General features: G+C 37.7%; 1 protein-coding gene across 19 annotated transcripts in view; it reads left to right on the forward strand.

The window, feature by feature from the left end:
- Positions 1-26,896, forward strand: part of EMSY (EMSY transcriptional repressor, BRCA2 interacting) — a 49,196-nt gene extending 22,300 nt beyond the window's left edge. For 7 of the 19 annotated variants that reach the window (XM_015631426.3, XM_015631376.3, XM_015631443.3 and 4 more), the window contains 14 exons: positions 1,134-1,401; positions 3,440-3,709; positions 5,789-5,938; positions 7,692-7,865; positions 10,199-10,335; positions 11,832-12,005; positions 12,952-13,150; positions 14,449-14,613; positions 14,878-15,036; positions 16,666-16,725; positions 17,773-17,924; positions 19,356-19,919; positions 20,894-21,262; positions 22,805-26,896. In XM_015631426.3, the coding sequence (XP_015486912.1) occupies positions 1,134-1,401; positions 3,440-3,709; positions 5,789-5,938; positions 7,692-7,865; positions 10,199-10,335; positions 11,832-12,005; positions 12,952-13,150; positions 14,449-14,613; positions 14,878-15,036; positions 16,666-16,725; positions 17,773-17,924; positions 19,356-19,919; positions 20,894-21,262; positions 22,805-22,999 (3,036 nt within the window). In that variant the 3' untranslated portion in view covers positions 23,000-26,896. Of the gene's footprint in view, positions 1-1,133; positions 1,402-3,439; positions 3,710-5,788; positions 5,939-7,691; positions 7,866-10,198; positions 10,336-11,831; positions 12,006-12,951; positions 13,151-14,448; positions 14,614-14,877; positions 15,037-16,665; positions 16,726-17,772; positions 17,925-19,355; positions 19,920-20,749; positions 21,263-22,804 lie in introns of all 19 variants that reach the window. The other 12 variants (XM_015631415.3, XM_015631459.3, XM_015631477.3 and 9 more) reach the window with 11 other exon arrangements.
- The last annotated feature ends 434 nt before the right edge of the window (positions 26,897-27,330 follow it).

The raw sequence follows: 27,330 nt of genomic DNA on the forward strand, positions 1-27,330 counted from the left end.
GCTTGACTTGTTGCTTAAATCTATTTCTGGTGTCATTATCATATTATTTCTTTATCAGGCAAGGTTTCAGTAGTGCTTGGCTAGCAGTGTAAGACTTTCTGTGTGAGCTGACACAGGTTTTCTTTGCCCCTTTTGAACCTTATTTTTCTATCAGCTTTTGTTACATTGAATCATTAATAAGTTTAAATTTCCAAGGTTTTAATAAACAATTTTTTTGTTGGGACAACAACATTACTAAAATAATTTCTCAATATCCTCACAGGATAAACTGAAAATGTTATATTTTTGTGCTTCTTTTTCTATTTTATGTATGTATGTAAGTACAAGAAGGGACATATAAGTTGAATGAAAGGAATTTCTTTATGTAAACAGTCCCCATATTTAATACTTAATGTTTAGTTTTCTAGGTCAGTTGCATAAGGACAGACTTGTTTCAATTCTGTCTCGAATTCTGTGTTTTTCTATGTCAGATCAGATTCATGGAGTCATAGTTGTAACTTGCACTGGGGTGGTGTTTATTCTCTTCAGACAAATGGTTTTCAGACAAATCAGAAAGAATTTCTTGTTATTGAGAGCACTAAATAAAGCAGAAATTGCTTCTAACCTAAACCATTTTTCTTTCATGGATGAAATATTGTTTACAGCCTTGTAGATCAAAAGCATTTCCCATTACTGCCTCAGCAAGTGCTTGGTAATTGTTAAAAAAAAAAAATCATCTATTTTCTCTTATTGCTGTTTCTTGATAGTTTTACAAGGTTTGGAAGAATGGCACTTAGAACTTGCTAGAAATCTGTTTAATTTATCTTAAAATGGATTTCAAGCTTTGTGGCCCACTTTAATGAAGTCAAATTCATTCCTGTCTGTTTGCCTTCAGACATGAGATAATTCTACTTTAATTGGATAATAATTGTTTTATTTAAAAATCTGAATTTGAAGGAAATGTTAATCACCGCTTCTTCAAAATAGCTGAAACATTTTCTTGTGAGCACATGTGATATCGACCGTCTTAAAAGCTCTTAATTAACATGTATCCCTAAAACTAAATAAGCAGACAGACATGTTACTGAAATTCTACACTTCTAAATAGATGCAAGGAACAAATGAATTTCTTCTTTTTTGTTTTCTTTTTTTAGGTCATAATAGTAACCACCTCTCCAAGCTCAACTTTTGTACCCAACATCCTTTCCAAGTCCCACAACTATGCAGCAGTTACAAAACTTGTCCCAACATCAGTCATTGCCTCAACTACTCAAAAGCAGCCTGTGGTTATCACTGCTTCCCAGTCCTCTGTGGGCAGCAGCAGCAGCAGCTGCTCCACTCCCTCCTGCACTGCAAATACCATTGCTGTGACTGCTGTAGTGTCATCCACACCATCAGTGGTTATGTCAACCGTAGCACAAGGTATGGCAATTCTCTTATAAAGGCTCTTTCATTGAGGAATTGGACTTTGCATTGAGAATGGCATTGGGGAGATGCACTTTTTGTTTACATATGAGTAAAGCACAGGACGTGTGAAGGAAATTTGATGAAACTCATCCAAGAGACTCAACAAGAGTTGTTGTTGAACTGTTTTCCTCTGTACTTCAGCAGTTAATGTGTAGATCCTCTTTTTAAAGAAGATGTGGTGGGGTGGTGTGACCTAGCTCTAAAACAGTATAACCTCAAAATTACTGGCTTTAAGAACTTTGTCTGGTGCATAGAAAAATGTATCTTTTCAATGTTTGAAGGTGATTGCATCTCTAAAAGCCAAATTTACAGAGATACACGAAGTTAACATCATGTAAATACAACTTATTAACATGCCCAGATAATAATTCTGAAAGGTATTTTCATTGGTGTATTTTATCAGCTTGTGAGATTTAAAGTCTTTTATAATTAAGACCTGAGTGGGCCTGATTAAAGTTCCCAGGTTTTTGATTTCAAATTCCAGCTGTGTATACCAGCTTGACTGTTTCAGCTTCACAGCCAGCAGCTAGCATTTGAAAGGGAAGCTGTGAATGAATGAATGAGTGAATGAATGAATGAATGAATGAATGAATGAATGAATGAGCCTTAGTGAGCAGCACTTGAAAGAAAAACTGCCTGACAATGACAAGTGTCACATCACAATTTTTCCTGGTCTATATTTTCCATTCTTGTACCATTCCACAAAACATTGGGAAGCCATATCCAGGCTGAGGAGGTATTTTCCTTTCCTACTGCTTGTATTAATATAATCAGATATTAATTTATGGAGCAGAAGGGCTCAGAGCAGGCTTTCATATTGTTTGAACTGTTGATTTTTTTGTTAGGTTTGATCATGGAGGAGACTTTCATTCTAAAGTACATTAGGTGGAGTATCTCTCCAATGTTTTTTTTTCCAAGCCTGTCAGTGTCTTTGCAGAAGATGCTGGTGAAAAGTTTTGTGACATGAACTGATAATATCTTCAAATGTAAAGTTAAAACTCATGAATGGAAAGAGCTGCCCAGGGAAGTGGTGTAATCATTTTAAATGATGCAGTGAGAAAAGGGTTGCTTATTTAGATTGCCAGAATTGTACCTTTATTATGATTTCTGTCATTATCACTGCCATCTCTTTCTGTTTTCCACTACAACTGGGATTTAGTTAAAAAATTACTTTACAGAATATGGACTTTGTCTTTTTAGGTGCTTATGGATGTGTAACTTAGTATTATATACAAAGACAGGTTTTGCTGTAAATGTTGTGACAGCTATGTAGGGGAATGACAGAAATAAGTAATAAAATTTATTTGGGGGCTTTGTCTTTTCACCTTACTGCAAACTTCTTTTAATCACTTACAAGGTCACCTAACCTAACAGCACAAAACAGGTTGCCCACAGTTTTATGACAGTTTTATAACATACAATTACTTGATTTTTTGTAAAATGCCAACCAACTCTTTTGCTAACTCCACCAGTGTTGGTGGGTTTGATATTTGACATCATCCTATTACCAGCTTTTTGTCATTGTGATTTTAGAATTGTTGAATCACACAGCTTTGGGTTGGAAGGGACGTTAAAGATCTAGTTCCAGCCCCACTGCCAGGGGCAGAAACACCTTCCATTAAACTAGGTTGTTATAAATATTTATAAATATAAATATATATATATATTTTAAATACTTTCACTATAGGTATTTTGCTGTCTTAAAGCTTAAAGATGAGACTTTGAAAATATTATTGAATTATTTGTCTTACAAAAGGTGCAGAAGTAAACTGGGTTTTGTGGTCATTCCATTAGCTGCTGTTCTGGTGCCACATTGAAAATCCATATAAGGCTCCTAACAGAGCACTTCTGCTACATGGGAGCTTTATTTCCTCACATATATCAATGCATTTTTCAGTAGTAAAGATAATTGAAATGTAAGATTATTTTAGAAATTATAGTATCTTTCTTTCTCATTGCACTGTTGAATCTTAAACCCTTTACTCTTTCACAGGTGTATCTACATCAGCAGTTAAAGTTGCCTCTACCAGACTACCTTCCCCAAAAGGTTTGGTTGGGAATCCAACTCAGATCTTAGCACAGTTTCCCAAACAGCATCAGCAGTCTCCCAAACAGCAGCTGCACCAAGTCCAACAGGCCCAACAGCAGCAGCAGCAGCCACAGCAGCAGCAGCTAGTGCCGTGTTCTGTAGCCCAGCAGCAGCCACAGCAATCTCAGCTGCCAGCTGGCATCAAGCCCACCATTCAGATCAAACAGGAATCAGGTAGTTGGAGTTGATCTTGGGTCACATTGATGAGGTCTGACTGCATCTCAGGAAAGTAGGGCAGAATTCTGTCCCAAAATTTGCATGGGGGAGTGGTCACGAAGGCATCATTTCCTGAGTACGGGATTTGGCTTTAAACATGAATAGAAGTAGATAGTGAAGGATGTTTAAATGTTTTCAAGTAACAGTAATTAAAGAATTTTGTTCTTTCACTCTTCTTGTTTAGTTCAGATATTACAGACCATGTATATATGTTTTTATCTTAGAGGTTGAGAGGTATGTAAATAACTTCAAAAGTAGCATTGGCAACCTGAAATACACCAGTTTTCTGAAGATCCAAGAGTTCTTCAACTATATCACCTGGAAAAAGACGTTGCTCCATGTTTTAATTATTTTCTTTGGTCCAGAAATCAAAACATACTTTTGAGGTGCTTGTCAAAACAAATACAGTTAGATCTGGAAGTTAGGCTGGATTCTTCTCATGACATTGATTCATTCAGCTGACTTTGGGCAAGTCATGTAATCTTTCTTTCTTGGCTTTTCTCTGCTGTAGCACACAGTTTTTATCTCTGCAAGAATTAGTAAGACATAAAGTTTGCAAAGTTATCCAGTTCTCAAAGAAGTGCTATAAAAGTGCAAAGTACTTTTATGTATATTAATATAAAAGCAGTATTTTGTTTTAATCCTATCAGTAAAATTATTATTTTATATCATACTATTTAGATCAAAGAATTAAAACAGACCATGGAAGGAAAAATAAACAGCCCTACTCCTGTCCTTTGATAAAACTACCTTTTAGATTGTAGGACCATAGCTTAAGAAAAATAGTAGCTACTAATTAAGACATAAAAAAGGCTTCCAGCCACTGAACAGTATCAACATGAGCTTCATTTCCTTGTCTTCTACAATGAATTTGGGCTCACTGTGCTTTTTAGTTAAAAGTTTCTTTGGAAATACTATCTGATACCAATCTTTCTGGAAGATGTGAGTCAGTTTTCACACAGACTACTTTTTATCCAGTTTTGTCTCTGGATGATGCAAAGACTTCAATTTCTTTCAGTTTGGAGCATACTTGCTCTGTACTGTTTTTATTGTCAGTGTAGAGAGAAGAAAACATTGAGGATGCTCCACATCTCAAGTGGACAAAATTTTTCATTTTAGAATACTTGTGTACAAATGTAAGTGCCTCATCTAGATGGGATTCATCCAGGTTGTGTATTCCATGGCATTTGACCACCACAGTGCAATGCATTTGCCTCATCATGGAACAGATCATAAGATGCACATCTCCTGGATGTACTTTTGAACAGATGTTGTGAATCTGCTAGTTTGCAACTGAGAAGTGAGTTTCACAGAGGTACCATTCCCCAGTACAAAATGGAGAGAGGGAGCAGGATCCTGGAGGTACTAAAGTGCCCTCATCCTTCATTCCTTCTCATTCTGGTCATAGCTTAAGCCAATTTTCTTTGTGGCTTTAAGATAACCAGTAAATCACGGGGAAAGAAAGCAGTTTATTTAAAGTAACCTTCCCTAATCAGTGTCACAGTTGCTTCCTTACAGTCACTAATACTCCTTGTACAGAAATATTCTTTAATTTATTCAGATTGGTGAAGTTTGTCTAGGCTCATGACACATTAGGATTTACCAACTGAATTGATTAATTATTTTGCTTCTAGATTGTTCATTGTATATGAACCAATTCAGTCTTGGTTGTAACCTGTTGGCTCCTGGGAAAGTTCTAGTTTTTTGTATCATGGACCAGGAAAATTAAAAAATGACATCAACAAATCAGTGATGGAATGGACAGTAGAAGTAGCTAGGAACTGAAACAGGCACATAAAGGGCAAAGATTATTATTTGGTATTTGCAAAACAAGTAAAAAAATCCAACCAAAACTAAGCAAAACAAACAAACAAAAAACCCTCAAAAATTAAATAATTTTTTTCATGATCAAGAATACATGGGCTCAGAATTGAAGCCTTGTGGGGCTACTTGCCCACTAGGCCTTGGTCTGAGGAAGCATTTCAGAAAGTGACTTATCGTGCCTGTATTTTAACAGTGACCTTTCTCCTTTCCTAGGTGTTAAAATAATCACTCAACAGGTGCAGCCCAGTAAAATCCTTCCCAAACCAGTTACAGCGACCTTGCCCAGCAGTAGCAATTCACCCATTATGGTGGTTAGCAGTAATGGGACTATCATGACAACTAAACTGGTCACTACTCCCACTGGTAAGTTATGGCTCTGAGAAGGGAAGGGAGGGTAAACCCAGATATACAGGTGATCAAACATGGTTTCTTAGGGTTTAAAAAAAAAGCACTTACCTCTTCTGAACAGTGTGCACAACAGCACATTCACAATCCTGTTGTTACTTATTCTAGATCAGGATTTTTGCACTGAGTGTTCTTTTATTCCTCTGTTTGAATTGATACATAAAAACACCATTGTTCCTTCCCCAATGGGTTTGTTTTAAAGGAAGTTTTCATGCAACCTATACAGATACTTTGCACTTCTGTAGTACCTTATATTACATGATTTATACTGGTTTAACTCAAGCAGACAGATCAGCACCATTCCTGTTTTGCATAGATTGACTTCAAAAGACATGTGACTTGCTCATAGTCCTGCAGTGAATTTATAAAAAGACCAGTAAATTGAAATTTAAGCTCCCGGTGTTTTTCTGGGCATGTGATTGTATTTGTGTTTCTAGTAGATAATAATGCAGACTATTCTGATTGTAAACTTGCATGAGGAAAACTTAAAAAGTAGCTTTATCTTGGTTTTCAGAAAACTTCATTTCCTGATTTTTATTTTTTTTTTAGTGTGGGCTGGGAATATTAGAACCATAAAATTGTTACAGTTGGAAATGCCCTCTAAGATCATCAAGTCTGACCATTTACCCAGCACCACTGTGTTAACCACTAAAAACCTTGTCTCAAGTGCCACATCCACATGGCTTTTGAATGCTTCCAGGGATGTTGATTCCACCACTTTCCTGGGCAGCTTTTTCCAATGTCTGACCACCCTTCACATGAGCAATTTTTTCATAATATCCTACCTGCTCCTTCCTTGGCTCAACTTGAGGCCAATTCCTCATGTACTTAGCATAAACTAATGGTTAATACTCTGTTTATAACTTTTAAAGTACTCCACAGATACATTTTTGAGTACGTTAGAAAAAACAGAAGGTTTGCAGTTCATTTAGTTGGTAAAATCTGCATTGTGCTCTCTTGGATGTGAACACACCTTTCTTGATGAAACAAACTGCTTTGCTCTGTGATCTTTGGCAATTAAGGGCACTACCTGCAGCAGTAGAAGCAGAATAGAATTTCAGTGTTTGTGTAGCTGTTACTATTTTTGAACAAGTTTCTTTTGTGGAATCAGTTCTCTTCCCATTCAGAAAAGGACTCGTTCTAAAAAAACAGCATTTATACTACATTGAGAGGTTTATTTTGTGCTGCTGTATGCTATATCCATAAAATAGCATAATTATTGTAAATTGTAAATTATATTCTTCCCTAAGGGTGTTACTTAAATCAGTCATTGTGGTTCTCTTTATAAGCAATCTGTCATATGGAGAAATATCATCCCTGAGAGGAAGGGATGGGTTCTGGTCTTGTCATCAGATGCCTGACTCCTGGGCATCTAGTAGCAAGAGGCAAACCTACAGGCAGGATCTGCTTATCTATTGAAAATTACAATGTTATGCACAAAGACATGAATTAAAATAAGGCAGTTGTGGAACATTTGTTAAAATACTCAGAAGACTGTTACATCAATTTAAATTTAGTATATACTTGAATATGGCTCTGTGGATTTAAAAATTACTAGAAGAATTTTAAAGGGTGGTAATAGATTGCAGGCTGGGATATTTTTGAATAAATCTGACACTTTTTTCCTAAACTTAACATATCTTCCCACGAATATTAGTAGAGGGTTGTGTTGCAACAGTGAACTTTTTTTTTCTCTCTCTCTTTAAAACAGGAACTCAAGCAACATATACACGGCCAACGGTGAGCCCCTCTCTGGGAGCTCGGATGGCTGGAACTCCACAGGCTGCTACTTATGTGAAAACTACAAGTGGTAGCATCATTACAGTAGTACCAAAGTCACTGGCTACTCTAGGAGGGAAGATCATCAGCAGTAATATTGTTTCTGGTAGGCATACCAGTACTTTTGTTACTGTTACGACTTTTATTTCAAAAGTAACTTTTGGCTTGCTCTAATTGTTCAGGGCTTTTCTGTGGGTTACATGCTCAAATAGTTATTAGGATCTTTATTGGAGAATTCAGAAGGAAAATAGCTGAACATGAGGAAGAAGGTAATAGGCACCTATAATGAAGTGAGGTATTCCTAAGGTGTTTAAGAAGGACACAGCAAATGTGAAGGAAAACTGGGAGGGAGGAGAAATGTGGGGTGGGGACTAGTATGTTGTACAGAGGGCAGAAAGATCAGAAAACACTATTGGCCCAAATTTAAAACATTTTATAATCTCAATGCTGCCCTTCTCTGTTCCACTGCATGTCCAAAGAACCAGAATAAAAATGGACTGTGTATGTTAAATTCAGCTATGCAGTCTCCACCTTATTTTGATATTTTATCAGTGGCAGCCTGTCTTTCCTTTAGCCCATGTTCTGCCTTAAGCTTTCCCTCCCAGCTTTATGCAGACCATGCTGCTTATCTTTGTTAGTCTGTTGACTAGCCCTAGTTCTCCCTGCTGGTTTTGTATTGGCACAGGTTACCCAGAGAAGCTGTGACTGCCCCAACCCTGGGAGTGCTCAAGGCCAGGTGGGATGGGGCTTGGAGCAACCTGGTCTAATGGAAGATGTCCCTGCCCTTGACAGGGGTGGAACTGGATGGGCTTCAAGGTCCCTTCCAACCCAAAACATTCAGTGGTTCAATCATCTTTAAAGATAGGTTCTCTTTGGGACCAGGCCCAAGCACACTAGTACCAATAATAATTTCTTAGTATATGTTTAGGACTTCAACTTTGTTTAGCAAAGACCTGACATGGTGCCAGCCAACTCCAGTCACCATAAGGTGCTGCACAAGCTATCCAGTAAATGCACTCTTGGTTTGAAATCTGGTGGAGCAGCTTTTGATTTCCACAAAATTATATTTAGTTATAATGCAGCATCTTCTTTGGCAACAAGTAACTTTTTAGCCTGTTGTGAGTATGGTGAATTGTTAAGACAATTTCTAGTTCTTGTAATGAGTTAAACACAAGTGGAAGTATTCTCCTGAGCAGCAGCTAATGTGGGGAAACCTGTGCGTGGTCCTGATGAGGATAACAATAATTGTCCTGAAAGAACACAAGTTTGGAAATCATGCCTCCTTCTTTCTTTCTGTTTGCTTAATTGTTTTTGCTAAGGGAATAGTCTTTAGATGCCTCTGAAGTCAGTAGGATTAAATAAATCATAATCTGGTTTCAGAATGTCTTCAGTTTCCCAGAATTAGTAGAATTGTTAATCTGAAATAGGTGTGAAGTATCTACAGGCATGACTAATGGGTAGAAGGTAGTAAAGGGAATTCTTGGGTTTGCAGCTCTATTGTAAATGAATGGTGCTTTCCTCTGGAGGAAGGAGAAATAAATTGTCAATCAAAAGTTGTCTGAGTAAATAGTGCAATGGCAGTCTGATGGCACTGATGACTGATTCCAGTGTATGTACTTTTTCAGACTGTGGAAGGCTGACCAGAATTACCTGTCAGTGCAGGTAAATAAAAACCTGATAAAGGGAATGGAATACATTAAATATTAACATAGGAACAGAAATAGCCAAGACAGCTCTTTGCCAAAAAAAAAGCTAAGAAAAACAACAACAAACAAACAAAACCCCAAGAAAACCCACAACAAAAACAAAACAAAAAAATACCCACCAAAACCAAAAAAACCTCCACAAACGAACAAAAAAACCCAAGAAAAACACCACATTTCCAAACTTAGCTTTCATGGACTGGTTATGAAACAATAGCATATTTTTCTTTTTTCCTTCTTTCAATCCACTACTCATCACTTACATTACAACAGAAGGAGCTGGTGTTTCTCTTGACTGGAGATACATCCCCACTATGTAGATTCTTCTGCAGAGGTCAACTGTAGAATAGTATTTGTGCAAGTACTTGAGCTGAGTATTAGAGATGTCCTTATCCCACCCTGACCTCAGCCTTTGAAAAGTTCTACATGTTTGCCTGACAAAGCTGTGTTAGTCTGCACTGTAACTTGTGAAAGGGGTTGCCTGTCCTAATATAGAATACATTATATTCCTGTGGGCACACCTGTTTTTACTGTGGGTGAAAGATCTGTTGAGTTGGCATGTAATCTTTCCACGTTGAGTTGGGTGACATGAATTCCCATTCCAGATTCTGCTGGTTTCTTGATAGGCTGTCAGATTTAAGTACAATGATTCCTCTAGCTCACCAACTTCCATGGAGAAAGGAAATACACAAAATGTGATAAACTGCACATTATTTCTTTTCCCACAAAAATTTAGGAACTACAACCAAAATCACTACAATTCCAATGACATCGAAACCCAATGTGATTGTTGTGCAAAAGACTACTGGAAAAGGAACTACAATTCAAGGGCTTCCAGGCAAAAATGTTGTCACAACACTGTTGAATGCTGGGGTATGTAATTGTTTCAAGTCTCAAATGTAGAGCCTAGTGACAAGCTGTGTGGTGGCTGCTGCATTCATTCTGCTAAAGGCTCAATTAAAAGCAAATTGTGCATGAGCTTGTTAACAGATCCAGCATGCCTTGATGTCAGGGATGTTTGAAAACTGACTGTGGTTTGCAGTATATGATTCCATGCTTAAAGCAAACTGGGGGTGTTTTCAAAGGTTAAGGAAAATATAAGCTTTAGAACTTGTTGTTTTTTTTTCCATGGATAATGATTTTGTATTTTTAAAGCAATTAAGGAGATGAAAATGACTAGAATCTTAGCCTGTTTGTTCCAGTGAGAACCGGGGTCCTGTGTCAATAAATGCATCTCCAGCCATTTGTCTCTTGGGTATAAAGGGCAGAAATAAACTGTCTTCACAGTATAGGAACCATGTCATTTAATGTGGTATGTAACATTGTGACATCCTGTGCCCTGGATATTGCATAGTGGTGCATTATTTTTTGGATAACCTGAGGTATACCTAAGAATAGAATCAAGTTTCTGGCATCAACTGAGCTTATCTGTAAGTACTAGTAAATGAAAATGATTAATGTTCCTAGATAAAACTGTGAGGTTTAATGCCTTAGTCCTGTAAAATTTAAAAGGCTGCTTGAGTGGCAGAACTACTCAAGGGTTTTTTTAAATCTTATATGATTTTGGTTTTAGGTTTTGAATTTCCCTAGTTTAGAATTAAAGGTGTGTTTGCAGACAGGTGGAAATCTTATGATATTACACAATAGTAACTCCCAAAATGGGATGGTATTTTTGAAACAAGTATGATTTGGGGGATTTTCATCTGTTTAATGGATATTGGTAGGAACTGGCTACTAATGTTGTTACTCAATTGGTTTGCTACTGTGCAGAGCTTTAAAAAAGCATTCTCAATGTCTTTGCTCTTCTTAAGCTATCAGGAGTCTAGTCATATGTAAACACTATTCTATAGTCAAATGATTCCTGTGAAACAGATGTGAATCTGCATTTTTTTATGAAGTAAACTTTTAGTTGAAGGAAAGTCCATACATAATTAATGTCTTGGTCCTGAAGACAATGCAAAAATCTATATTTAAATAATTTCTTTTTAGACTCTCAGTTCTTGTTTTGTAGATGTCTTGACAAAGTGTTAATAAAAACTGATGGTCTTTAAAATACATTTGTGAAGGATTTAAAGAAAGTTCCAGTTAAAAAAACTTCATGTTTTTAGTTACTTCTTTTTATTTACCCCTTCAGAGCTGCTCAAAAGGTAAGGTAATGGAAAAGTGGATTTTGGTAGCTTTTTCCATTCAAAACCGTAGCTTCTTTTGTTCTTTCTCATCTAATATATTTGTATCAAATAAATGTAGTTGTAGCAGCAGATTTATTTCATGGTTCACACACTCACATATAACTATAGTTTTATTTTTGAAAATTTGGTCTCACTGAACAATTCCATTGAGTTAACCTGTAAACTTTGACTTCTCTACAGGGGGAGAAAACTATTCAGGCAGTGCCAGCAGGAGCAAAACCTGCTATCATCACTGCCACAAGACCCATCACAAAAATGATTGTTACACAGCCAAAAGGAATAGGGTCCACGGTCCAGCCAGCCACCAAAATCATCCCAACTAAAATTGTTTATGGTCAGCAAGGGAAAACACAGGTACAGTGAGGACCCCTTTCTCTCTTGGAATGTACCCCTAAATTTTAATGGGAAGTAAATAATTTTTCAATGTTTTTTCTCATTTGTTCTATGTTTAATACATATCTGTGGGGAATGAGACTTAGTGGTGTAATGAGGTGGCCTCGATCCTGATTTCTCAAGCACAGTATCTGCATTTGTTAGCTTGTTCTGAAAGCCTAGAGCAAGCCAAAAGGATGTCCTAATTTAATTTTTGAAGTTCCTAATTTTTTCCCCTTATTTTCTGTAGATGAAACTGTCTGGCCATGGCTCCATATACTTGTTTACATCTTATAGCTAATGGTTAGGCCATTAGAAATAAAGATGCAGAGTATGGATATAGGTCATCCATCAAATCTGAGGTTTTATTGAAGTTTATTTTCTTAAGTGATTTGCTTAATACCTGTTCTGGCTGTCCCTGCAACCTTGTGTAGTAGGTGGGGCTGTATACAGAGAATCTGGCTTATTTCTGGATGCTTTCAGTTTAAGCTTTTTCTCTGGCTGCACTTAGTATTTGAAAGAACTAAGCTTCTATCAGATGTAACATTTTGTGTGTTTTGATTGTTCAAGATTGTATTTATTGTGGAAGTGCTTGTCCTTACTAGTGCAGTGCATGTTCCAGCTCACTTGCATAGCTTTCTCTTATCACAATATTTTTATGTAGTCATGAAAATAACTGTTTACTAGTTTATTGTGTTACACACTTCAAATTAATGAGTGAGAAGTACACTCTTGTGCATTGCCATTTTACTTGGACTTTGTGACTTAATCATCAAAGTTGCTGAATTTAGAGATAGACTTTCTAAGTAAAAATATTAATGTTATGTAGGTGGTGTACATAACATCTGAGTGGCACCCTGTACTCTGGTTGCTCAGATCTGTTTTCTTGAGTGCTTTTACTATAAACAAAATTTGCCTTTCTTATTAGGTCCTCATAAAACCAAAACCAGTGACATTTCAAGCAACAGTTGTGAGTGAACAAACCAGGCAGCTGGTGACTGAAACGTTACAGCAGGCTTCAAGGGTAGCAGAGACAGGAAGCTCATCTCTCCCAGAAGTGAAAGAAGAACCACAAACCTACACTGACAGTAGCTCTTCTTCTACAGAGTCCTCCCAGAGCTCTCAAGGTCTGTCACATAATGTATGAGTGGACTGTCTTCCAAGCATGCCAACTTGCCCCAGAGAGCTCTGTGTGTCTCCTTTTAGCACAGGTTTCACCCCATCTGTTTGCAGTGAATCACCATTGTTCCCTTCCTTTTATATTTTTCTTTCTTTTGAGCTACTTACTATATGCTTTCATTAATCCTGGAAAGTAGTGATAAAGGTATCTTGCTGGGCTCCAGCTTGCTCTTACAATGCCACTTCTTCCTGGAGAGTCTGCCAGAGGTAGACAAGGTAGCAAGTTTTGGAGGTTATTTTGGCAGTCCATCCAAACTTTCTATCTTTCCAGAGTGCATTGAAGCATCTGTCTGCTGCATGTTTGAAAGCTGCTATGGGACAAACACAGATTTTGGTCCTTTTATAGATATGTATGCGTATCAGGAAGGACATATATTAGATATACAGTCCTGATGGGGATTCTGCCCTGGCTTCAAGCCATGATGCAGATGTAGTTCTTTGTGTGTAAGAGGAGCATAAATAATAGCACATAAGCAAAATCCAACCTGTGTTCAGGAGTGACCATGATATGTATCACTACAGCAAGTAAAACCAAGTGTCTCACTGAAACCTTTGTACCTTTTCTATATAATTTTGTAATTAGTCTGTATGGCCATTTAAATAAGTTTTCAAAAAGTTCTAAAGATTAAAGCAGCTTACCAAAATTTAGGTGCTGTTAGTTCAGAATGCTGAATATGTGCTGAACACCTGAACTGCTAAAACCTTCTGGAAAAAAGTTCAATCCAAGGCAAATTCAACATACAAAGAAACCTGCTTTGATTTTTCAAACAAAATCTTCTACAAAAAAAAGCTAAAATACAGAACTTCCATTTTTTGCTGGAAACTGTTCATAACATCAACAGTGTTTTACTTCATGAATCAATTTATATAGAAACTAAAGTCTTGCAGAATGAGTGTGTGCATCCTTGGCAACATTCTAATGTTCAAAACTAATAAGGCATGAGTAATTTGGTATCATTTTGAATTATCACCCTGCTTTAAAGCAAGAAGTTGGATGAGAGCCCTCCAGCCCAAAATGGTTCTATGATGACTTGAGCTGGCACAGGTTGCCCAGAGAAGCTGTGGCTGCCCCATCCCTGGAAGTGTCCAAGGCCAGGCTGGATGGGGTTTGGAGCAACCTGGTCTAATGGAAGGTGTCCCTGCCCTTGGCAGGGGGTTGGAATGAGATGAGCTTTAAGGTTTTTTCCAACCCAAACCATTCCATGATTCTATGATGAGCCCCTGTTGTTTTTTTTTTTGCTAACAGATTCTCAGCCTGTAGTCCATGTGATTGCTTCAAGAAGTCAAGATTGGTCAGAACATGAAATTGCTGTGGACACAAACCCTACAATAATTTACCAGGATGTATCCAGTGAATCTCAGTCAGCTACTTCCACAATAAAAGCTTTGTTGGAACTTCAGCAGACAACAGGTCTGAAAACCCATGAGATTGTGAGATTGTTTAGTATAACTTCAGAGGTTATTTTTTTGCTTAAGCAGGCTTTTGTGATAAATTCTGTAATTGAAAAGCACTTAATTTGAATCAACTTGATTCCTTCTTTTTATCAGTTTGTTTGTATATATTCTATAGTGTTCATTATGTTTAATTAAACTGCTACATTTTTATTTTAAGTTCATTTTATTATGAAGGTTTATATATTAAAGGTTGATTTTATGTTTTGCTTTTCTTCTAAAGCAGTGAAGGAAAAGTTGGAATCAAAGCCAAGGCAGCCTACCATTGACTTGAGCCAAATGGCTGTTCCAATCCAGATGACTCAAGAAAAGAGGCATTCTCCAGAAAGTCCTTCAATTGCTGTTGTAGAGTCAGAACTAGTGGCTGAATATATCACAACTGGTAAGTGGCTAAGGTAGTGTGAGGATGGCTTTGCAGTTGAAGTCTAAGGAATAAGTTTTGAGTTTTTTACAGCAGGTTTCACTTTTGTGTTTTTGCTGTAATTTTCTGTAGAGAAATGAGTCATCTTCCAGTCCTGAGACCCTGTGCAGGGGACAGAGATTGCATCTGCCTTGCTGGGACATAAAGGAAAATATTTCTAACTGAAACAAAGGGTGGTTGCTTCAGGATAGTCCACTTGAGTAGATTTTCCATTCATGGATGTAGAAGACAGACTATCCCACCACCTTTAAAGGAAAATGTCCAGTAAGGAGAAAGTAGAAAATTAAGCTATAGGAACTGTTGCCTAGTTGTTGTACATGCTGAAGGAGTCCCAAGTTAAAGCCAGGTGTGCATTTAGCATGCTAATGTAGTCCCAGTTTCTTCATTTGCTAGAAAGCTTTGAACTAATAAATATGCACTTCTAAAATATATAAGTTACTTATATTCATCTCTTTAAATTCATGACTCCTTCTATTTGGACATCCATTTTGTGTAAGTCCTTTCTCTTGTCTCTCTGATGTTCCCTACTACCCTAGAACACTAGGTATGAGCCACTTCCCATACATACATGAAAGGATCAGATTTACATTTTAATTTCTTAAATCCACATTGTTGGTCTCTATATTATTTGGAAAATGAAAACAAAAACGTGTTGAATGTCTACATTGTAAAAGAGAAATAAAACTTAATTGTATTAAACTGTATTACTACATATCTGTAGCTCCAGTGATTTTAGTGCTAAATGTCTAATCTGATATTTTCATTTTGTTCTGCACCTCCTCCCCTTGCTTCCATCCCTTGAATAGCCTGAATTTGTGTGAAATTAGAGCTGGGGGGATGTTATTATTCCTTTAAATAGTACTTACTGTATCTGGCTTCAATTTCAAATGTTTGAATCGTGCTTCTTTGGATGTCCTTTAAAACAAATTTCAAAGTATAATAAATGCTGTTGAAGTGCTTTCCCAATTAGCAGTCAGGTATCTTCACTGACAGATACTGTGTATTGAGCTTCTCTTCAAGGTTCCTGTTTTTGATGGATCTTGCCATGAAAGTTGATGTAGAAGAGGGCTTTTTGCAGGAAGGATGGAAAACTAAAATCTGTGAACTTTGTACTTCAGTACTTTTCTGCAGCTTAGAAGCCATACAAAGTACAATGGCTAAAAAATTCTTGTAGATATGGAGAAACTATTTTAAATATTAGAACTTTGGTAAACATTGATTAGAAATGTGGGAATCTAGCAGAGAAGTGCAGGCTCCTATGGGTTGGCAGTACTAAACTGGTTATTTTGCACTTAGACATTTGTCCCTTCCCCCAGTTTCTGTGAACATTGCTAAGGAATGCAAGTAATTGAGTTTCTTTTTGGTTTAATTTGTGCCTCTCTGAATTTATCAATAACCCACATAGCTATATTTTCTGCTAAAAGTTCAGTAGTAAGATAGTAAAGAATCCATAGTCTGTTGTGAAATGTCCTGCATGGGCCTAGAGCAGAGGATTAGGTATTTGGGAGCTGGGATTGAGTGGGTTCTTCCTCATGAGATGAAGGGAGCAATTCACACATCTTAGTGTCACCATTTTTTGTCTGTCTGCAGACTCAGGAAGACAACACTGTATTGGTTCACATTCGGAAGAATATCTGCACAACCATATAGGTTAGAAACTTTATTTTTAAATTAAGTTTTCAATTGTGTAGGAATTGTTGGGAGATATCCAGGGTAAATCTGGCACAGCATGCAGGCCAGTATTGATATAAACCAAATTTGTTAGAATGAGAAAGTAAAATTACCATATTAATTCAAAATTTGACCTTTCTTTAAGCATTCAAGAAGGTCACTAGAAACTTTAAGTTACATTACAACTAAGTTTAAACTTTGCTTATTCTCCTTCAGTGATTAAACATTTTGTAACTAAGAAAATAGGTTACACAAATATTTGCGTATTATTGTGGACAGGCCTAAAGTAATTTGGATTCATATCTTATCAGAGACTGGAATATAGAATGTTTTTTTTGTTTGTTTCTTTCCTCTGCAGCACATGATTTTTCTGTCAATCCACTGTTTAATTACAGGCCTGTCACTATAGCTCTTTAACTCAAGCTAGATCTGTTCTCAAAAGTGACATAGATCCAGAATGAGGCCTCCATTTTTTGATCTATAATTTCTGATCAGCCTCACTTGCTTTAATAATACCCAAACATTTTCTGTCTGCTAATCTTTCAAATTTAGCTTATGCTCCAGGGAGTATTGTGTGCAGTTTATCAGTGGTGGAAACCTGGTGAGCAAGGCTTGCTGTTCATAATTGCAGCCAGTTGTGGAGGTGCTTTTAACAGTGTAAAAAACACAGAATAACCTGTGTTCTAGAGCAATATTCTAGTACTGTATAAAGAACCAGCTGAACATCAAGTCTAAACTCTGCTTACAGAATTGGTCTATTGGGAAAGAGTGACCAGAGGAGTTTTGAACCAAGTGTGGTTGCTCAGGAAACAAAGACAAAAGCAAAACCCCCGAGCTGCTACTTTAAGAGGTTTCTCAGACTAGATCTAGCCATCAAGGTTGACACTAGTGCACAGTGAAAGACCTTTTCAGTACTTAGATCTTTTTCACTCATGTATGCTTTCAGTTGAAGCTTAACTGCAAAGCAAACAGTTGAAGTTCCTGCAGTTAGTTCTGGAGAAGTGCCACTGACCTCTTTACTTTCAGTCAGTCATCGGTCCCAGCCCCACCAGTCATCTCAGCCCCAGAGGACTCTGCTGCAGCACGTGGCTCAGTCGCAGACAGCAACGCAGACTTCTGTTGTGGTGAAATCTATTCCTGCATCCTCCACTGGCGCCATTACCCATATCATGCAGCAGGTTGGATCCTTTATTTTCCCAGCAGTCTATAAACAGCAGTAGGTCATATAAATTACATAGGACCAGGGCTTATTCTGAGTGTATGTATCATGGTGCCGCCTCCAAAAATGTTCAGCGTACATTAATGATTTTAATATCGCTTCAATAGCTGTAAGCCAAAGGAGAGGAGGTTTAGATTAAATATTAGAAATAAATTCTTGACTGTAGGGATAGTGGGGCACTGGCATGGGTTTCTTATGGAAGCTGTGGATGCTGCATCCCTGGAAGTGTTCAGGGCCACGTTGGGACAGAGCCTGGAGCAACCTGGAAGGTGTCCCTGCCTTTAGCAGGGGTGTTGGACTAGATTGTCCTTATGGTCTTTTCCAATCCAAACCACTCTGTGGTTGTGTTTTGATGATGAGGGTGGTTGTAGTATTGCAGTGGCCTGACTCTTTAGGTTATGTTGGTGGTAGTGTAGGGGGGAGAGGGCTGAAATGGAATCTGGTCAGGACACAGAGCACACAGTATTTTTTCCATTTGATGTCTTTAGTTTGAGAATAGGAAAACTTCTCTGAATCAAAAACTCAGATCATATTTAGATCAGGACTGTGGGGATTCCAAACAATTTAAGCAAGCAGTGCAGCTTGTGGTGAAATCTTCCTGAAGCCACTTGAATGACACTAATCAGGACCTGCTCAACTGTGCAGTGCTTTAACTTGTGGGAACTTCAGCTGCAGTCCAGAACAGTATTGCATTAAAGTTAGAAACTCATGTCAGGCAGTATATTTTCACAGGTGTTGGATTAGGCTGTTTGATCTTGCTAACACCATTTGGCAGAACATTTACACATTTTGGTTTACAAAGCATAGGTTGCTCATTCCCTCCAAAGTCTAATGTTTGTGTAATGCCCAAGAAAAATTGCAATGAAATTTTGAGAAAGGAAGGAGAAGAGAGGATCTCTGCTGAAATAGGACAGCCTGTGGTTATGGCCCTTTGGTATGGGGCCCTGCAGAAGAAACCCTAGAGAAGATGATGAGGCTTTCAAGAGGCAGAATAAAAATTTATGGTGCAGAGAGACGCTGGCTTGAATGAGGAGCTACTAGCTCAGTCACCTGCTACTCCCTGTTGCTTCATATCCAACTGCCAGGCAACCTTAGGGAGCTTTGAGCTTCCTATTTTGAGCTTCATTCTGACACAAGTGAGATCTGCATAATCCCACTGAGGGTTAGTTGTGGAGCTCACACATGTACCACATTTTAATGTGATAATAATAGATTTTGATTGGTTATATATTGTGAAATACCCACATAAGGGTATCTTTTTATACACGAATTGGGAGTCTGTAATGGTAAAAATAGTTAAAGTAGTCCATTTGAAACATGAAAAATTATTTATAGATTGTGTATTATTATATTTCTCTTAACTAACTTGCTCTAAATTCTTCTTCTTAAGGCCTTAAGCAGTCACACTGCATTTACCAAACACAGTGAACAACTTGGAACTGAGGAAGGAGAAGTGGAGGAGATGGACACCTTGGATCCTCAGACTGGCCTGTTTTACAGATCTGCCCTGACACAATCGCAGGCACAAAAGCAGCAAAAACTGAGTCAGCCGCAGCTGGAACAGACTCAACTGCAAGTGAAAACTCTGCAGTGTTTCCAGACTAAACAGAAGCAGACAATCCACCTGCAGGCTGATCAAATCCAGCACAAACTCCCACAAATGCCCCAACTTTCCATAAGGCATCAAAAGCTAACTCCCCTGCAGCAAGAGCAAGCACAGACCAAACCAGATGCACAGCACCCCCCACACCATATGATGGCCAAAGAAAGGCAACTCCCTACCTTAGTGGCACAGCCACAGCAAACTGTAGTACAGGTGCTTGCAGTAAAAACCACGCAGCAGCTGCCCAAACTGCAACAGGCACCAACGGCACAAAAAATCTACGTGCAACCCCAGCCCCCCCAGAGTCAAATGCAGCTACCTGCCTCTTCAGAGAAACAGCCAGCAAGCCAGGTAACGGAATATTGATAGCATGCAAAATACACATTCAAGGAAAAAAAAAAATAAAGCACCGACCCTGTCGCTGTAGCAGTATTTTGTCCTGGCAAGAGAGAATCCCTCATTCCACTGGTAGTAATTACCCCAGAAGAAGGTTGACACTAGGAAAGAGAAAGACGTGTTATAGGGGAAAAATCCGTAGAGCTCACAAACAGGTTTTGTTGGACAGTTTTTATTAATTTCAGCCACCACTGGTGCATGGAATTTATTCCTAGTTATTTTCTTTTAATCTTTAGATAATGACACATTAGTAATTGCCATTCCCGTAGCACTTTTTATTTCTGTAGAAATAAAGATGAATACACTGCAGTCTCCTAAGGCTCTCCATTGTTCCTCTTCCTTTGTAGTTTACATCTTCCTGAAGTTATATGGCTTTCATGTACAGGAGTAATTTTATTTTCCTTGGGAGGGAAAAAGGCAGAGACAGAGGAACATGGGAAAAAATATATTTTAACTAACTCCAGGAAAGTATCATTTTTTTGGGCCCTTCAGGAATAGATGTGAAAACCAGCAAACATACCTTTGTAAATCCCAAAGGAAAATTAGGCTGCTGTGGTATTATACTGCGACAATCCTTATCTAGCAGCCTAGAAAGCTGCTTTTCCCCAGGCTTCAATTAATTGTTGCCCTGTCATTGCTAATTCCTTTGTTAAAACACTGAGTTTCAATTGTCTTCCTAATAGCAAGTATGTTGTTTTTACCATTCTGTCCTTGGAAATATTGATGAGGATTTCAATAAAAGAAAATATTAACTGTAATATGCACAACAAAAATTTGATTTTCAGGTGCAACATCTAACTATAATGCAAGGGTCCACTGTTACAGAGATAACTTTTGAGGGGCATGAACCTCCTTTTGTTTCAAAGGTAGCAGGTGGCAGTTCTGTGCCCAAACTGGCACTGCTGGTTACCAGCCTATTTCCCATGCAGGCATCCATGGAGACATCAGTAGCAGATATATTGAGAGTGTCTATGGTGGAAGCTCAGATTGATGCAAACATAGAACATACAGTAGTGGATCCCCCAAACAAGGCCACATCCACTAGTAAACCTGCTAGTGAAGCAGAGTCGTCACCTTGTACCCAGGGCCCGAGGGTGGCTGCAGTGGGGATGACGGCACCTTCCATCCCCCAGCAACAGACACATACAGAATCCAGCTCAAGTCCTCCTGCTGTTGGTCCTACTTTAACAGAGAGGAAACTCGATGCACGAGGAATACCTACAACAAACCAGTTTATACACATTCAGAATATATCACAAAAGAAAGCTGAAGAGAGCTCATCAGAAATGGTTGTCCAGGTAAGAGAAGACTGAGCAACTAAGGCAAAGATTGAGCAGAGCAAACACGTGTCTGATGTGGTGATAATCACTGAATGATGTTCAAGTAGTTGTGGATTAATTCCCCAGGTTTTGGTTCTGTTTCTACTCTTAGCTTGTAATCAATTTATGTTGAAGTGTATTTCTTAATTTGGCTCAGGTTTCTCTGGTAGTGTATCATGCACTCTGTCCTCAGTGTCTTCCTTCTTCTATTAAGAAAGCAACCAAACTCATTTTACAAAATATTTTTATTTGCAATGCTTAAAACTGCTTCACTGCTTAGTATGTTCTAGAATCTTTTATATTACCTAATTAAGTTGCTTCTGAGTATAAAATTAATGACGTAGTAGGGTTGTGCTTACTGGATAAGTTCATCAAATAAGGTCTGAAATCAGAAGAAAGCTTTTAAACTTCATTTAGGATAATACTTCTGAGATAAAATTACTATTGATCTTTAGCCTGAATGCTTTGAATAATTTCCTAACTGCTATGCATGATATTTTAATTAATTCTGCTGCCTTAAATATGATGGTTCATGTTGTAATAAGTTCTCAGAACAACTTAGGAGGTATTTAAGTCTTCCAAATGGTATAATGGGAATCTTTCTAGACAAGCTGGCATGGAAAATGTCCACACAAATGATAGTGCGGATTGAAATTGTTTTAATATGTACCATACTTGTGTTACAGTGAAAATACTTCTGCTGTGGGAAACAATTTGTGTACAGAGGTTTCAAATTTTTCATGCTACTTTGTGAAGTCTTTACTGGGGCTAACTTCTCTTTTGTAGAAATTGCCAATTCTGTATTCATGTTTAGTCCTCCTTAAATAGACACAGGTAGATGTCTGTTTTACTTCAAACCTGTATCTTTTGAGAATTGGTACTATTTATTATTGTGGCATGCTACGAGCTGTTTCAAAACTCAAATAATGCCCAGAATTTCAGTTGTGTAAAGTCAGAGATTTAGCTTCTAACCTATGCAAGTGTAAGTAAAAATAAATAACATAATAACCATAATAATAATAATCTTAGAAATAAATAACTGTTGTTTCCTCAGCCTCTGAGCTGCAGCTCTGAGCAGGGCCAGAGCTTGAACTCTGTCGCATACAGAAAGCAATAGTGCTCCCGGAGTGCTTGGACAATGCACTGCCTGGTGGGATTTTGGGGTTGAGCTGTGCAGGGCCAGGAGTTGGACTCAGTGGTCCTATCAGCACATCTTGTCTGAAAAAGATCAGGTGGAAGAAAATATCTCTTCTTTGGGTTTGCAGAATGGTGGATGATGGGCGTTGGTTATGCTGTCACAGACCATTAGGGAAGATCAAAGGCCAAGATCACTGCCTGGAGAGCAAGATTATTCAAATTTTATCTTTCACAACCCAATCCAGTGAAAGGGTGCTTTGAAGCCTTAGTTAGGGAAAATTGCCCTTGGAAACCAAATAATTCCTTTTCCACAAATCTCTGTGCTTGCACAGATGCCTTTACCTTCAAAAATGTTTATAAACTTAAATATTTTCTTTCTTTCAGACTATCCCTCACTATTCCATCCCTTGTCACTCCAGCTCCAATGTGGTAGTGGAACCCAGTGGGCTCCTGGAGCTCAGCAACTTCACCAGTCAGCGCCTCGATGATGAGGAGACAGCAATGGAGCAAGATGTGGACAGTAGCACTGAGGATGGCACTGAGCCCAGCCCCTCTCAAAGTTCTGCTGAACAATCCTAAGGAATTGGGACGCTGGAGTGCACTTTAAAATATCTTGGGATTTCAAGCATCCAAGATGCCCTTCTATTGTGATGTCTTAGAGCACTTTGCCTATTAGAATTGTTCATTGGACTCTTGAAGCATCAGTATTGAAAAAGCTGCATCTTAAAAATGGTTTTGGGAAAACAAAGAAGACATGATGTGTAGTTACCAAGATTTAGTAAATCTGTGACAGTGGAATGTACTCCTGTTCAAAAACTAATCTGCTGTTGAAGCCCTTGCCCAGATACCAAAACAGCTTTAAGTGAAAAGGGATCATTATTTTGCTCTGTCTTTTTAGCTGTTGAGCAAAACACCATTAAAAAAATGAAATCATTTAATAAATATTTTTATTTTCAAATAGCATGTGAGAGAAAAAAATGTCTCTGACAGTGCTGGAAAAGCCCTAAGAATTGTGGAATTGGCTAGCTTTCTTGCACTCATGCTCACTTAAACATTTTTTTCAGAAGTTTAAAATGTTTTTTTTTAAATTCTTGTGGGTGAATGTTTGGAAATAAGCAAAACTGCTAACTGGTAGCGAAGTGGATTTGCTAGTGGAGTTTTGTTTTCGTGCTTTACAAGAAGTAGGGTAATCATAGACGAGGCATTTCTTTGTGCCATAAACACACAAGATGCTCATCTACTCTAGTTAACCTTTGATTATTTATTTAAATATAAATTTTAAAGTGAGACAAGTTGAAAAACTTCCTGTGAAACAGGCAGTTGTATTAATTCTAGTACAAACCATGGAGAATGAGGTGTCTTTTGCTATTAATCAGTTTTTCAAAATGGGGGATAAATAGTTCAACATCTTTCCAAGTTGAACTTGAGAATTTAGAAGTGAGCTAACACTTTTAAAAATCTATATTTTACTCTTACATGCTGTTTTTAAAGTTGAACATTTGGGGAGTTTAAAAGCTGAAATGGGTATACAATGGTAGGTTGTATATTACCTTGCTAATTACAGGGCAAAATTAGCCTTATGCCTTGGCTTGTTGAAGCAATACATTGGGGTTTTGTGATAGTTACAAGTCACAGAGAGTGGTTTGGGCTCAGATGGGACAAGAGAACCAGTTTTAAGACATTCTGGTAATCAAGACAATACATTTTTTTCCAATATGTATATAAAACCATGTTTTTAACTGTTTTGTATAGATTTCACCATAAATAACTAAGCATTTTATGACTTTGACATATCATTTAATTGTATATACATGTATAAGCCTAACTGCCGATGTTTTGGTGCTGAAGTACTGTAAGTAGATTTAATCCAAATTCTAATAACAGCTTTTTGCGTCAGTCTTTTTTTTAAGCTGTCATTTTACTGTTGATATTGTAGCTAAGGTTAAATTCCAGTTGGAGTAACTCAAACTAAAATATACAAACCCTAAAAGCCATTTATCTTACTCAAGTATCCACCTATGTTAGAACTCTCAGTAACCCCTAGAGGGGGCTCTTGGTTTTCTCTAACCTCAATTGTCTTCTAAACTAAGACACTAGGACCTTTTATATTCTTTTTTTCCTTCTGTTTTCTTTTTCCATCAACGCTAGTTCCAAAATAATGTAGTTTATAATTGTGCAGAAATGTCCTGATAAATTTGACATGCAAATACTGAATAATGGGTTATGAAACGAATGATTTTTGTGTTACCTTTGTATTGAAATAAGTATTGGTTTGGGTTCTGCTGTCCATAGTGCTCAGGATTGAAGAGAATAATATGTTATAAATTAAACATTCCACATTTCTTTCTTTAGCTAAATAATAACCCTGCCAGTATGTCATTGTAGGTAGTTCAGGTTTTGGTAACTATTTGGGTGATTTTACTCTTGATGAAAATGAAATCATAGTAATCAACAAAAGTGAAGAAGTTATGCTCCAAGTTGTGAAAGTTCCACATTGCTACAGAATGACAAAAAGTGGCTTAATACTGATGTTATTGGCAGTGGACAGTCTGTAGTGCTTTGCATAAGTCAGCATAAGGAATGATCTGTATTTCCTTACCCAGTTGTGAAAGGCCCAAAGCAGGTGACACACACATTTCTTCTGGCTTGTATCAAATTCTCATTGCCATCTGGGCTCTTGCAGTGCTTTGAGTGTGCCTGGCATATCTGGAACTGGAAGGCCATGAGAGTATAAGAGAGAGCAAGATTTTTCTTAAGCATTTATGACTAAGAACATTGCCCTAAGTTACAGTTTCAGTTTTAGGTGAAGGCATATGCTCTCCCCAGCCAAAAATAGATACCAAGAAACGGCCTAAGGTGAATTCAACACCTCATGCATTCACTGTATTTAGTTCTGGTCCAATTTATTCTTATTTTATGTAAGACTTTGTTTGCCTCTTTAGTGATGACTGGAGCAAAAGTATGGACAACTACAGCAGACTATTTGACAGTTCTTTGAAGACAGCAAATTGTTGAAAACTTGTCATGTTTCTATAAGAAGTGATTGATTTAAAGTTGGCAAGTTGAAGCATATGGTGTGGATGTCTAGGGGTGATGTAAGAAATTTAGAAGAAAGAACTTTGGTAATCAGTGTGTTCATTCTTGACACTCTTCTCTTGCTGCTTTCCCAAATTGCAACATGTTTTTCTTCAGATTCTTTTATTGAATTTGTCTGTTTCAGCACTTCATCATATGAGTACCTTTACAAATAAGAAATAGACAAGATGAGCTAAAATGTAGGTAGATAAGTTGTTTGGGGTTTTTTTAACTTGATTTATTACGACACTAAGACAAGGTGCTTGGAGCATTTGGTCTTCTCTCCTTTGCATAAACTCCAATATCACTGCCTATTCTTTTGTTCTCCCTGGCAGATGTGCAGCTTTTTCTTACCTGTCCCTGGGATACTTCATCATCCTGCAGCAATGTATCCACTTCTCACAGCCCTATAAATATCAGCAAACTGCTAAAATAAAGCATCAGTATGTAAACTAATATTTGCATATCCCATGTCCCTCATAAGCTGCATCTTTATTCCTGAAATTAATTTGATGTCCTTCCTTGGAACAGAAGGAAGAGTAGGTATGGCGGTGATAATTTTTGGTACTGGGAATTAGCAGGCAGTAGGCTTGTATGTTATCAGAAAACTGTGGATAAATTGTAGAGCAAGTGAAATGGCATTAATGAGTTGCTTTGAATTCAGCAGTTTAAAGAACGTGCTCCAGTACTGCATTAACACACAGGAATTTTCAAAAAAGGATGGTAAGAAAGTGAACTGAAGTTAGAGGAAGTACTGAAACTTGGGGGAATTTATGTGTGCTTTAAAGATGCAGGAAGTCACAGAAGACTGGATGTTTTCTGGAAAGGTTAAACCATTCTGGTAATTGTGTTTTCAGTCTCGTTCTTTCTCCTACTGACAAAACTAACTTTTGAAATTTCAGGGCAAAATAGAAAAAGGGCCCTTACCTTTGAACAGAACACATGACTAAATCAATGGGATTAAAAAAAAACAAAAACCAAACAAACAAAAAAAACAACCTCCCCAAAAAAAATACAAAAAAACCCAACCAAAAAAACCACAAAAACCCCCCAAAAAACCAAAAACCAACACCAACAAATATTTATCTAAAACCTTCAAAAAAATCAAAAATCTTGAATTAAGATTATGTGCTTTTGTTTCTAATGCAGAAATAGTTCCTGAAGTCTAATGGTTTCATAGGTGAAGGTTGTTGTGCATCCCCCCAGGTGCACATAAAAGGCAGATGATTTCAGCTTGGCAACATTCAATCCAGAGAAGACTGATCATAATTTAGGATCATGAACTAGAAAAATACTGCTTTGGGGTTTTCCTGTATTTGAAAAAAAGTATGTTTAGCACCTGTATCTGTGCTTGGCTCCTTTCCATAAGTTTTGAAGTAAACCATGGAGAATGTTTGCTAACACCCTGTGCACGGTTTCCTTCCACACTGTGGGACTGAGTTTTTCCCATACTCAAAGTCTATCCTGAGAATCTTTGAATCTGTTATCTTCCAGTAGAAAAGAAACACTTAACTTACAATAAATTTAGAGCTTAACATAGTTTATCAAACAGAAAGTTGGTGAAGAGGTACCTTTAGGTGTATTTGTGAGTTCCTTTGCAAGAAGAAATTGTTGGGCCATTTCAGTCTGGTATAGAGGCAGAGTATCATTGCCAAATGATTTGAGTTGGAATGGACCTTGGAACTCATCCAGTTCAACTCTCCAGCCATGGGCAGGGACACTGTCCACTGGACCAGGCTGCTCCAAGTCCTGTCCAGCCTGGCCTTGAACATTTCCAGGGATGGGGCCAGCCACATGTTCTCTGGGCAACCTGTGCCAGGGCCTTGACACTCTGA

The sequence above is a fragment of the Parus major genome, chromosome 1 (assembly GCF_001522545.3).
Source record: "Parus major isolate Abel chromosome 1, Parus_major1.1, whole genome shotgun sequence".
In the NCBI taxonomy this organism is placed as follows: Eukaryota; Metazoa; Chordata; class Aves; order Passeriformes; family Paridae; genus Parus; species Parus major.